The sequence below is a fragment of the Gorilla gorilla genome, chromosome 4 (assembly GCF_029281585.2).
Source record: "Gorilla gorilla gorilla isolate KB3781 chromosome 4, NHGRI_mGorGor1-v2.1_pri, whole genome shotgun sequence".
NCBI classification, from domain to species: domain Eukaryota; kingdom Metazoa; phylum Chordata; class Mammalia; order Primates; family Hominidae; genus Gorilla; species Gorilla gorilla.
The window spans coordinates 144,703,149-144,716,433 of record NC_073228.2 but is presented as its reverse complement, the minus strand read 5'-3'; the positions used below and the strand labels follow the sequence as shown (position 1 = coordinate 144,716,433).

Genomic DNA, 13,285 nt, shown 5'->3' with positions numbered 1-13,285 from the left:
TAAGTGTGGTGCTCCATGGCCTCCATTGTACCTACATATTTCCTTCATTAATATTAGACAAATACATAAAAGTTCAAAATGAGTAAGAATGACCAAGAAAGATGAGACATTCGATAGTTTAAAGGATAAAATCATAAAGAAAAAGGAGATAATGTAGTTATAACCTAAACGGAAGTTCTTCAAGGAAACAAATATATCTAAATAATATTAATAACTTACTTCACTGGGAGGATTTAAACAATCTTCTCGAGACAGCTGAAGGCTTGGGCTGAAGGCCATGAGGTCCGTCTTGGGCGGGCTCTCTCCAGAGCACACCCTCTGCCTCCTCTGCTGCGAGTAAGACCAACTCCCCACGGCGCTGGAGCACACCAGCGTGGGCTTGCCCGGCGCGCACCGGCTCACGGTGGGCGGCGCTGAGCAACGCAGCGCAGTGTACAGCAGCAGCGTGAGCACCAGCAGGCTGGACACCGCACAGATGGCAATGATGAGGTACACGTTAATATCCACCATAGCCGCTTCGGGATCCACAGCGCCCACTGAGGCCCGCGACGACGTCTTTGGGGCCTGGCCGTTCTCCACCAGCGACACCAGCACCGTGGCCGTGGACGTCAGCGCGGGCTCACCGTGGTCCTTCACCAGCACCAGCAGGCGGTGGCGCGGAGCGTCCGCCTCATCCAGGATGCGTGTCGTGCTGATCTCGCCAGTGTACAGCCCCACGTGGAACGGGATGTGCGCGCCGACCGCCGCCGGTTGCAACTCGTAGGACAGCCAAGCGTTATAGCCGGAGTCAGCGTCCACCGCGCGCACTTTCGCCACCACGTGGCCCGCACCCACCGACCGCGGTACCAACTCGCTAACTGCGCCTCCTGCGCTGCCAGCCGGAGTCGCCAGCAGTGCCGGCGCGTTGTCGTTCTCGTCCAGCACGAACACCTGCAGCGTCACGTTGCTGCCCAGAGGCGGCACGCCGGCATCGCGCGCGCTCACCTGGAACTGCAGCAGCTCCAGCTCCTCGTGGTCTAGCGGCTGCAGCGCGTACACCTTGCCGCTCTCCGCGTGCACCGACACGTAGCTCGACAGCGAGCGCTCGCCCAACCGCCGCTCCACCAGCGAGTAGGACACCAGCGCGTTCTTCTGCGCGTCCGCGTCCCATGCCGACACCGTGAAGATGTGGCAGCCCGGCGGGTTGTTCTCCTTCACGAACACTGTGTACTCGGGCTGCGCGAACGCAGGCGCATTGTCATTCACGTCGGCCACCTCCACGGACACTCTAGCCGTGGCCCACAGCGAAGGCGAGCCCCCGTCCCGCGCGGTCACCACCAGCTCATAGGCCGACACGCTCTCGCGGTCCAGGGCGCTGTCCAGCACCAACGAGTAGTAATTCTTGTAGGTGGACACCAGCTTGAAGGGAACATGAGGTGTCAGTGAGCAGATGACCTGTCCATTGGCTCCAGAGTCACGATCCGACACGCTAATTAGGGCAATGACGGTACCCACCTGAGCATCCTCTTGCACAGGGAGCGACAGTGAAGTAACCATTACTTCAGGGACATTGTCATTCACGTCCAGAACTTCCACCAGGACCATGCTGTGACCTGCCATGGAAGGAATCCCTCTATCAATAGCGTTAACCTGAATTTCATAGGCATTATTCTCTTCAAAATCCAGTTCACCATAAATTCTAATTTCACCTGTGTCTGGATTTATTGAAAACATACATTTCTCACTCACTGGCAAAATCATTTTGATCCCATAGGAAATTTCTCCATTAAGTCCTTCGTCTGGATCGGAAGCATTTAGTTGGATCATTCTTGTGTCGTTTTGGACATTTTCAGACAACACTACTTTATAGCTGGGCCTATCAAACGCCGGACCATTGTCATTCACATCCAGGACGGTTATTTGAATCTGGACAGACCCTGTTAGTTCTGGTTTACCGCCATCGATTACCATCAGCAATAAATTGAGTTTTGGCGTTTGCTCTCTGTCCAATAACTTCCGAAGAACTAATTCAGGCAATATACTTTTATCTTTCTTTGTTTTTATTTTAAGCTCAAAATGCTCATTTAGACTTAACGCATAGGTCAAAAGAGAGTTTACGCCGATATCCGCATCAGAAGCGCCCTCTAGAGGAAAATGAGAGTCCAGAGGCGCAGATTCAGAAACAGGTACCTTTTGTTCCCTTTCTCTGAACACCGGCGGGTTGTCGTTAATGTCCTTCACCTCCACGTCCACATGGAAAACCTGCAGCGGCCTGTCCACGATCACCTCCAGGTGGATACTGCACTCCGCGCTCCGCCCGCACAGCTTCTCGCGGTCGATCCGAGAATTCACAAACAAAATGCCATTCTGCAGATTTACCTCCAGAAGGTCCCCGTGTCTTTTGGACGCCACCCGGAACAGGCGCGGCACCAGCTCCGCCAGCTCCAGCCCCAGGTCCTGCGCGATGCGGCCCACGAAGGTGCCGTGTTTGGCCTCCTCGTAGACGGAGTAGTGGAGCTGGCCGCTCCCCACCTCCCAGGCTGCAAGGAGCAGAAGCGAGAGCAGCAGACGCTGGGATCCCGGGCCTCTTGGCCCGATAATCACCATTGCAGAAAATGAGGGCCTCTGAGTTGGGACAATCAGTTTTAAGGGATCGCTTGCCTGAGGTATTTTATGAGTAGTCACCCTTTTCTGTAAGTACATATTTAGTAAATTTTTTCCAGCATCACAGTCAATATGGAGTCGATCCTATTCCGTGAATGATTGGAATGTGGGTGCGGAGAAAAAATTTTCCTGTTTCACCTTCTGAGTGTAGAGCGACATCATGTGACTGATTATGTAAGTACAAGAAAGATCCTGAGGTTCTTTTCGGTTTAGCCACTTCCTGGGTCACTCTTAATTCTATTGTTTCGACTTTGGGTTATTTTTCACGGATCATTTATAAATGCGGGTTTAGTTAATATACATGATATTAGTAACAAAACATCAACAATTTTATTATGCTGTAGTTTAAAAATGTTTTCTGCTTCAAAGTAGAAATCTTTCAAATACAGTAGGCCAGAACCTACACTTTATCATGGAAAATGATATACAGAATAATATACAGCACCCCTCCCCTTATATAGCTTACAATTCCACTGTTTCAGTAACTTTTAACCTTCACAAGCACTCCATCGTAAGATTTTAGAGAAAGTTAGGAATTTGTATTTAACAAAGGATAAGAAACTAAAATATGTCTAATACCAAACAATATTTCATTTATATAAATTGTCTTATTCATAAATCTGATGAAAGTTAGAATTCATCATAAATATGGAGAGCGTTATTGTTTTGGTTCCTTGATGCTTGAATGTGATAACTTTTCACATAACTGCTCTCATTTCCATAGCATGTTAAAACGAATCTCAGGAATAGATTCTGGAAAGTTTTACTCTAGCAAAAGTAAAGCACTTTAATGTAAAATGTTTAGTTGAAGCCTCCAAATTTCACACTATCCCAAAGCAACAATGGAGCACTAAAATGAGAAAGATCTCTTAAAGGGTTTTGGAGCCTAATCTCATTGACTAAAGTCAAGAGAATGTGAACTTGATATCAACCTTTTGCTTTTTCTCTAAATCTTCCCCTACAGGTCATTTAGTAGTTAGGTCATGCTTCTCTTCAGAAAATCAGAATGGTGACTGTTATGCAAGGGGGAATCAAAAGACCTTTCATGAGTTTATTCATTAATTCAAGATCAGCTTTAAGAGAAAAAAACAGATAAGATCCTACAACTCATTGTGAAGAAGTACACATAGATTTTGTAAGTCTATTAATACTCAAGTCAAAATCTTTAAACCAATAATTTGTTGCCATTCATTCCTACTGCATATAATAATAAAAGCAACTGAAATATGACACCTTTACAACACCAGGAAAGAGTAACCAAGAATGGCTCTACAAGTATAAGATAACTTAAATCAACTATAAAACGTTAAGTAATTAAAAACATATTTGAATTTTGATGTCATCAGGCTAATTATTTAAATTGTCTAATATTATCACCAAGTTTCTTTCCTATTTTTCATTTTCAAAAGTGGTCAATGTACCATACATGCTAAGGAACTTTAATTTTAAAAAATAGGCTGGGCTCAGTGACTTACACCTGTAATCCCAGTACTTTGGGAGGCTGAGGCAGGCAGATCACCTGAGGTCAGGAGTTCAAGACCAGCCTGGCCAACATGGTGAAAACCCATCTCTACTAAAAATACAAAAATTAGCCAGGAGTGGTGGTGCATGCCTGTAGTCCCAGCTTCTCGGAAAGCTGAGGCAGGAGAATTGCTTGAACGTGGGAGGTGGAGATTGCAGTGAGCTGAGATTGCACCACTGCACACCAGCCTGGGTGATAGAGCAAGACTCTATCTCAAAAAGAAACAAATAATAATAGTGTGTTATGTAGTTCTCACATACTCTTTGACCTAAACAAATTGTTAAGCCAATAGGAACATCTAAGTTTGGCTTAATACTTAAACAACCAAACTAGAAAATAAATTGAAATTATAATTTTATACCATAGAATGCAATCTTGGCATTAAGTATAAAAGACACAACTTTGCAGAAATCAGTCCAAGTAATTTGAATTATCTAAAATGCAAATTTGTTATTTATGTGATATAAAATAATAATTTACAAAATTTTAACCTGTACTGAAAACATTCCCAAGTCTTTAAAAGATCTTCAGTTATTCCAAAAACTTCATCTGGAGATGAGTAATGTATGCCCTATCTAATATTCACCTTTATTATATTTATAAAGTTTCATAAGTGGTATGATGGTTTAATCACTTTTGAGTCTGAAATATTTTATATTTTTATATTGTTGCCTTCTCTTTAATACTTAAAGAATGTTTTTAGCCAATGAATATTATGATACAAAAGTTCTCGATCTAAAGTCTATGAATAGGCTTCAGCATAGACTCTTTGAATATTGTGCCAAATGGTATGTTATGCCTCTATACGGGGGGGGGAAATAGCTAGATATGATTCTCAAGAAAGTCTGTAATACCACCACTCTACGTGTAGTAAGAATAACTAAATATGAAGAATGACTCAGAAGTAAATGATCTTTGCTCAAATCTTCAGATGGGATGATACTACGTGGAAAGAAAATTTCAAAAACATTAGAGATAAGGCATTACAAGATAGAGCAGTTACAAAGTGAGATGAAAGAAACTGATAATTGTCAGTAGGTACTCACATTAATATATTTAATTTTTTCTCTGCTAGATGAATCTGAAAAACTTATGGAAGAATGCCAACTAGCATATATTATAGATAATATAGCCCTATATGCATGTCTTTAGCAAGTTTAGATAATTTGGATAATTTTATTTACCTAGTTTCCTTTGGAATCATAAATCATGCCATTTTGTTTGAGTATCCAATAGTTGACATATCTCTTGCCTTTTCATGGAACAAAATCAAGAACAGGCAAAAAAAATTATTTTTTCAAATGGGGGTCTCACGATGATAGGTCACTGCAGCCCTGAACCCCTGGGTTCAGGGGATCCTGTCATGTCAGCCTCCCAAGAAACTGGGACTACAGGCATGCACCACTAGGTCTGGCTAATTTTTTAATTTTTTATAGAGACAGGATCTCGCTATGTTGTCCAGGCAGGCCTCGAACTCTTGGGCTCAAGTAATTCTCCTGCCTCAGCCTCCCAAATAGCTGGGATTACAGGCCTGAACCACTTTGCCTGGCAAGAACATGTAGAATTTTAGTCATATTATTTCCATAAAGCAGCATATAAGAATGCAAGGCTTAACTTTTTTCTTCAAACAATATGAAAACAAGTATTATCACAGGAATAAAGACAAAAGTAAAGATTGTTTCATATATAATGAATTTATGATGAACGTTTAACACTGTAAAAAAAAAAGAAAAGTAAATCATGTCATACTAATGGAGTATTCTAGCTTTGATACAAGCCTGAAGTTAGGAAAGCCAATGGACTAAGTGCAGTGGCACTGCATTCCCAGCTACTCTGGAGGCTGAAGTGGGAGAATGCTTTGAGCTTAGCAGTTCCAGGCTACAGGTCACCTGTAAATAGCCACTGCAGTCCAACCTGGACATCATAGGAAGACCTCCTCCCTTTAGAAAAACAAAGCCAGTTGATCTAACAATGTGGAAATATAAAGGCAAAACTCTGCTAAAAGACAAAGAGGAGCAAATTTAAATAATCCATAGTTATTATGGTCATAATTGAAGTTTAGAGATGAAGGGGCATGGGTACTTTAGTGAAAATAGTAATTATTTCTACTCAAGTGACTACAGAAGAGTCATTCTTGCATCTCATTTCTTTTAGGATTTGCTAACCAAATATTAAGAGAAATAGGACATTTATTGGTTAAAGAAGCCAGATTATTCATCTGATTAAAAGACCGAAGATGTGTATCATTTGCTATTTCATGAACAGACATTGTTATCTAAAACAATATTCAAAACACTGATTATTCATAAAACTTTCCCTTAAAAAACACGTGAAAAAAAAACTGGATTTTAAATAATTTCACATACACTTCCTGATAGGTGGAATCTGTAGAAAACTCACCTGTCCGGGGTGATTTGACCCTGGCTCCTGTCTTTTCCCTTCCTCCTCTTTATTCAGACCTAGAGGAAGACTGGGGCTGAAGGCCATGAGGTCCGTCTTAGGTGGGCCCTCCTCAGAGCACACCCTCTGCCGCCTCTGCTGCGAGTATGACCAGCTCCCCACCGCGCGGGAGCACACCAGCGTGGGCTTCCCCGGCGCGCACGCGCCCTCAGTGGGCGTTGCCGAGCACCACAGCGCCGTATACAGCAGCAGCGTGAGTACCAGCAGGCTGGACACCACGCAGATGGCGATGATCAGGTACACGTTGACATCCACCAGCGCAGCCTCTGGGCTCGCGGCGCCCACCAAAGTCCGGGAAGAGGCCTTTGGCTCCTGTCCGCTCTCCACCAACGACACCAGCACGGTGGCCGTGGCCGTCAGCGCCGGCTCACCGTGATCCTTCACCAGTACTAGAAGTCGGTGGCGCGGCGAGTCCGCCTCGTCCAGGGCACGCGTTGTGCTTATCTCGCCCGTGTACAGCCCCACGCGGAACGGGATGCGCGAGCCGCCCGCCGCCGGCTGCAATTCATATGAAAGCCACGCGTTGTAGCCTGAGTCCGCATCCACTGCGCGCACCTTCGCCACCACGTGGCCCGCACCCACCGATCGCGGTACTAGCTTGTTAACTGCGCCTCCCGCGCTGCCAGCCGGAGTCGCCAGCAGTGCCGGCGCGTTGTCGTTCTCGTCCAGCACGAACACCTGCAGCGTCACGTTGCTGCCCAGAGGCGGCACGCCCGCATCGCGCGCGCTCACCTGGAACTGCAGCAGCTCCAGCTCCTCGTGGTCCAACGGCTGCAGCGCGTACACCTTGCCGCTCTCCGCGTGCACCGACACGTAGCTCGACAGCGCGCGGTCGCCCACCCGCCGCTCCACCAGCGAGTAGGACACCAGCGCGTTCTCCTGCTCGTCCGCGTCCCGCGCCGACACTGTGAAGATGTGGCAGCCTGGTGGGTTGTTCTCCTTCATGAACACGGTGTACTCGGACTGTGCGAACGCAGGCGCATTGTCGTTCACGTCGGCCACCTCCACGGATACCCTGGCCGTGGCCCACAGAGAAGGCGAACCCCCATCCCGCGCGGTCACCACCAGTTCATAGACCCACACGCTCTCGCGGTCCAGGGCGCTGTCCAGCACCAACGAGTAGTAATTCTTGAAGGTGGACACCAGCTTGAAGGGAACGTGGGGCGTCAGCGAGCAGGTCACCTGTCCGTTGACACCTGAGTCACGGTCAGACACGCTGATCAGGGCAATGACCGTGCTGGGCTGAGCGTCCTCTCGTACTGGGAGGGACAAGGAAGTCACGGCGACTTCAGGAGAGTTATCGTTGGTGTCCAAGATTTCCACCCACACTGTACAGTGACCTGCCATTGGGGGAGTCCCCTTATCTGTAGCCTGTACTTCAATTTTATAAAACTTGTTTTCTTCATAATCTAAAGTTCCATTGACCCTCACTTCTCCATTATTTTGATCTAGTGTAAATAAGTGTCTTCCATTGGGCTTAATTGACATTAAGGAGTATGTTACCTCTCCATTGACTCCTTCGTCTCGGTCTGTGGCGTTTAGTTTGAGCACAAGAGTTTCTTTAGCAGCGTTTTCCATAAGGCTCACCTTATATTCTGATTTATCAAACTCTGGATCATTGTCGTTGACATCCAAGACTTGGACTAACAGCCGAACGGTGCCAGTAAGCTCTGGTTTTCCCCCGTCTGTAGCTGTTAGCAGCAAATTAAGTTCCGGAGTTTTCTCTCTATCCAGAGACTTCTTTAGAATAAGTGACAGTCTTTTAATCTGCTTACCATTTGTTGGTGAATCTAAAGAAAAATACTCATTTTTACTTAGCCTGTAGGTCAATAGAGCATTCTCTTCAATGTCAGCATCAGAAGCTCCCTCTAGTGGAAAACGCGAGTCCGATTGCTTAGATTCCGCAATCAGCAGCTTTTGTTCTCTGAGCGAGAACACCGGCGGGTTGTCGTTAATGTCCTTCACCTCCACGTTCACATGGAAAACCTGCAGCGGCCTGTCCACGATCACCTCCAGGTGGATGCTGCACTCCGCGCTCTGCCCGCACAGCTCCTCGCGGTCGATCCGAGAATTCACAAACAAAATGCCATTCTGCAGATTTACCTCCAGAAGGTCCCCATGTGTTTTGGACGCCACCCGAAACAGGCGCGGCACCAGCTCCGCCAGCTCCAGCCCCAGGTCCTGCGCGATGCGGCCCACGAAGGTGCCGTGTTTGGCCTCCTCCGAGACGGAGTAGTGGAGCTGGCCGCTCCCCACCTCCCAGAATTCGAGGAGGAGAAGCCAGAGCTGTAGTCGTGGGGTGCCCAATCCCCTTCTCTGAAAACCAAACATCGCATACGAAATTGGCTTCCAAAATAAGCTTCTTTACACTTACAGTACCAGATTCTTCAGTTTCAGGTTAAAAATCTCGTTGAATTCTTGAGAAGTTTCAAAGGATCCTTAAACGGTGGCATCCGGTATGATGGAGTCCCTTTGTATGGGAGTGCCTCACTGTTCAGACCAAGCTTTAAATGAACTTTCCACCAAGTAAAGAGCGACACCTTGCGCCTAAAACTGTGAGTACTGTGCACTGCATTTACCACCACAGAATTTCACGTGTTTTGGGTTTCTTGCCCCAAATATTTCCAACGTGCTTATTTATGGAATATTCAGATTATAAGTCATATTTAAACTAAATATATATATGGAAATGGCATTTTATTTCTCGATTAACATCAAATTTAAATTACTGTGTCTATGTTTGACTTAACATTATAACATTGTTCTTTTACTTATCTAAAATACTTATACACAGAGAGAGTGAGAGAGAAAGAGAATTCAGTTGTTAAGGTGGCCTCATGAAAAACTAGGGTTAAACATTTCCTGAAAGTGTTGTTCCTCATATAAAAATACTATCAAATTTGAATTGTTTTACTTTCAGTCTCCCTTGTTACTTTGGCTGCTAGGGAACTCAAAGAAAAAATTGAAGTTTTATAAAAGCAGCTCTTTAGTGTTTATGTTCCACATGATCTATTCTCATCTCTGTGGGCTTGCATTTTCATATCTATTTTCTATAGTTCTCATTCTTTACTGTTATTTACATTTAATTGCTTTCTGATTATAAGTGACTTTATATTCATTGCAGAACAATATGAAAAACAAATATATTCATATTCTCAAACTTGGTAGTTTTAAAAAAGAATCCACAAAGGAAAAGTCTATTGATCTAGATGAGTTTTTATTTGACATATATTATTTCTAATATAAGCCATAGTAGCATAATATGAGATATCAAAATTTAGCACTTTATGTAACAGAATCAATGATTTGACAGAAATAGGCTTTTCAACTATAAAATAAATTTTATTATCATTTGATAAAATAAATAAAATCACCCTGAACATCTTTGTGCCATATTGGTATTTCCAAGTCACCAACATTGGTTTCCTTAATCTAATTCAGTTATATTCATGAAAATAGTTTGTTTCTTGTTGAAAGAATTTTGGGTTTGAGAGCATAAGTTCATGGAAAACAAGGGAAGTGATTTTTAATTATACCTTCTGTAAGTACCTGATATTGTGCTTAAAACATAGAAAATTAATCAAACAATTCAACTAAATGGTAAATTACCTTAGTGTTTGTGGAAATGGAATTTCATAGAAAATGCTAAGTAAAATACAGGAATTGCTTATGAGAGTTTTCTTTGCCTGAAGTTGTAACTTGCTTGAATTTTCTTTGTCTTTTCATATACCCTTAGGATTTAGGAGGAAAAAAAGAAGATGCAACAAAATTTTAGAGTAGAAAGTGATTTAGAATAAATATCACTCTAGCTTAAATATTTTGTTCTATAGTTTTGATGGTTTATCTCCAATCTAAAAATACTGCAATGGCATATGAAAAAGTTATCATATGTGTATGCTAATATTTTATATATATATTCCACTATTAATTTGAGATTTTGTTCTACTTTTTTCATATTTACTCTCTTCCCAATGTTGTCATAACACTAGAACTCTAATTAAGGTAAATGCAAAATTCTGTATTAAAAAATTAAAGGAGACATATCAACTTTTATAACCGTTAATTCCATTACGCATCTGTAAAATAATCAATCATAGTAGCCTCTAATCAAAACATAACATTAGACCAGATGACAGTATATTCAACATGATATTTGAAGCACATCAGGTTTATTTTGAACAAAAGGAAACAACAGATCCTCAATCACCTTATTATGGGAATTGGGGATGAAAATGTTACATGGAATGTGGAGTCTTGCGAGGTAGGGAAATGAACCTTAGAAGGTTTACTCTGGAAAAATGATAATATCACATATTTGAATTAAAACAATATGTCAATTTAGGTGTTAATTTCCAACAATACAGTATTTTGTGAATATATAAAGTAGTACTGAACAAACGCCAAGTCATAAAAGAGTTTGATATAGTGTATGAAGCAATGACCCATCTTTTGCATTTTGGCTGTGACATTTCAGATGTCACCATCTCAACCAGCCCCTAGTGAAGAGATTATGCGCCCTTTGAACTCATCTTTGAGGATCAGCCTAATATCTGGGTATAGGCTAATACCAAGAAGTCATTTCAATACAGTTATTGTTAACTGATTTTGTAAAATCAATTGAAGATTAAGGAACTTTGTGCCTGACTTTTACTGTATCAATCAGGACATACAATCTGCCTGTATGTCCTGTTAGTCATATAAGTATTAGAGTGCATAGTTCAATGTCTTACTAGTGCACGTCATCCACTGATATTCTAACAGACCTAGTGCTATTATTTCTTGAAAACACATAAATAAATTTTGACACCGTTGTCAGAACCCCAGGAGGTTCTCCAAAACCAACAGATTAGAATTACATTATCCAACCACTGTATTAACAAAATTATAGGATTTACTCGATGATGCTAATTCTGCTCTATCATGGCTTAGTCAAGTAAAAACAGTTATTTGGTCACAAATCATTTGTCAGTTGTTATGAGCTTCCGAGCCAACAATAAGACTGAAGAAGACTGAAAGACCTACACACATTTGAAGATTTTCATGGGAATCTATGTCTTTAGAATTGTTATTGAAGTATGCAATATTGTAAACATTTCTTGAATCCTTTGGCCAAGTTCAGGGTCCCTGAAATAATAATATCAACATCTATACTTGTCCCAAACACTGTCTTTATTCACAGTAAAGAAAGAAGGGTGTCATTTTTGGTATATAGTATTTAGTTTGGGTGTTCCACAGGGATATTGGAAACCACAGTTTTCTGGCTTTTCTTGCATGTTAAATGATTCTGACTTATATCACTTCCAAACAACAGATACATAGTTCTTATAAGGCAACTCTTAATTACTTAACAATTACGTAACCAAAATACCTATCTCAGTGTGGCATTGATTAAAACAAATGATAATGATGATCATGAACTCTTACAAGAAAAAAATCACTTAACGTAAAAAAACTTAGTGCCATCTCAATCACACATTGTACAAAATTAATGATGAAGACAATCATGAAGTTTCTTCTAAGCACAACAGAAAGGAAGATTTGCCTGTACACAACTTGTGCTTGATTTTCCTAGCCGAGACCATGTCTGAGCAGAGAAAAGACTTACTGAAGAAAGCTCTACATTATAGTGAATAAAAGAATGAGTCTGAAGCCTGAAAGATACACATTTGAATAATATCTCCACCATGTACTGGCACTGGATAAAATAGATACACATCTCAGCTTCTCTTATTTTATCTTTCAAATTGGAACAGTCATATGTACTTTAGAAATTGTTATAAGTATTAAATGAAATAATGTATTTAAGTCCCTTCATGATGTCTAACAAATATATTAATAAACTGCTCAAACAATGGTGATTTATTATCATGAGTTACTGATCAATATTGGCTCTTGTCCTATAGCTATGGATGAAGAGAATTCCAGCACCATAAAGTAGGACAGGGTTTTCCCTTTTCTGAAGATTTCCTTAATGTTTATCTTCATAGAAATCATCCTCTCAGAAGTTATTTTTCTAGGTAGACACCACTAATTCCTTTTCAGCATTTATATTAACTTTACCCTACCTATAACATGGTTATCCTGCCATATGTAAATATACTATTTCTTTACACAGAATTAAAGGCCATCTCATTTGTAATTAGAGCCAAAAAGAGCAAAGTAATTTTACATATAATTTGATACACATCCTTACAGCTATAAATACATGTTCTCTGGGATCCCTTTAAAGAAAGCAATTCACATTAATATGGTGTGAAGGCAAAAAATATTTTGCATCAAATATATCAAGAGTATACAATGTTAAATTCTAAGGTATAATTAACACCACAATTGTCAAGTGGAAGTGCCTTTATTAATATCCCATGGTTCTTATACTTAAGTTATTAAAAACAATGACATTTTTTGGTAGAGGTGGGGGGTCTCACTATGTTGCCGAGGCTGGTCTCAAACTCCTGGCCTCAAGCGATCCTCCTGCCTCGGCTTCCAAAAATGCTGGGATTACAGGCCTGAGACACCCTGCCAAGCTCAGCAATGCCATTCTGAAGACTATGCAGCTTAATGAACACAGACAATGGTATCACCCTTCATCATGTATGGGAAGACTCTCTTATACTTAAAGCCCAAATAAGTGTGAATTTTCCTACCCTAAAATATTTTCAT

At 41.9% G+C, this 13,285-nt stretch overlaps 1 protein-coding gene across 15 annotated transcripts in view; it reads right to left on the bottom strand.

Moving 5' to 3' along the window:
* Positions 1 to 13,285, bottom strand: part of LOC101152878 (protocadherin alpha-C2) — a 214,820-nt gene that overhangs the window by 131,069 nt on the left and 70,466 nt on the right. Inside the window, exon 1 of one of the 15 annotated variants that reach the window (XM_031010848.3) lies at positions 6,566 to 8,956. The exons of 10 other annotated variants lie outside the window; for them this stretch is intronic. In XM_031010848.3, the coding sequence (XP_030866708.3) occupies positions 6,566 to 8,956 (2,391 nt within the window). Of the gene's footprint in view, positions 1 to 219; positions 4,483 to 6,565; positions 8,957 to 10,234; positions 10,357 to 13,285 lie in introns of those variants that run through there. 4 more of the 15 variants (XM_055389220.2, XM_055389216.2, XM_019026984.4 and 1 more) reach the window with 4 other exon arrangements.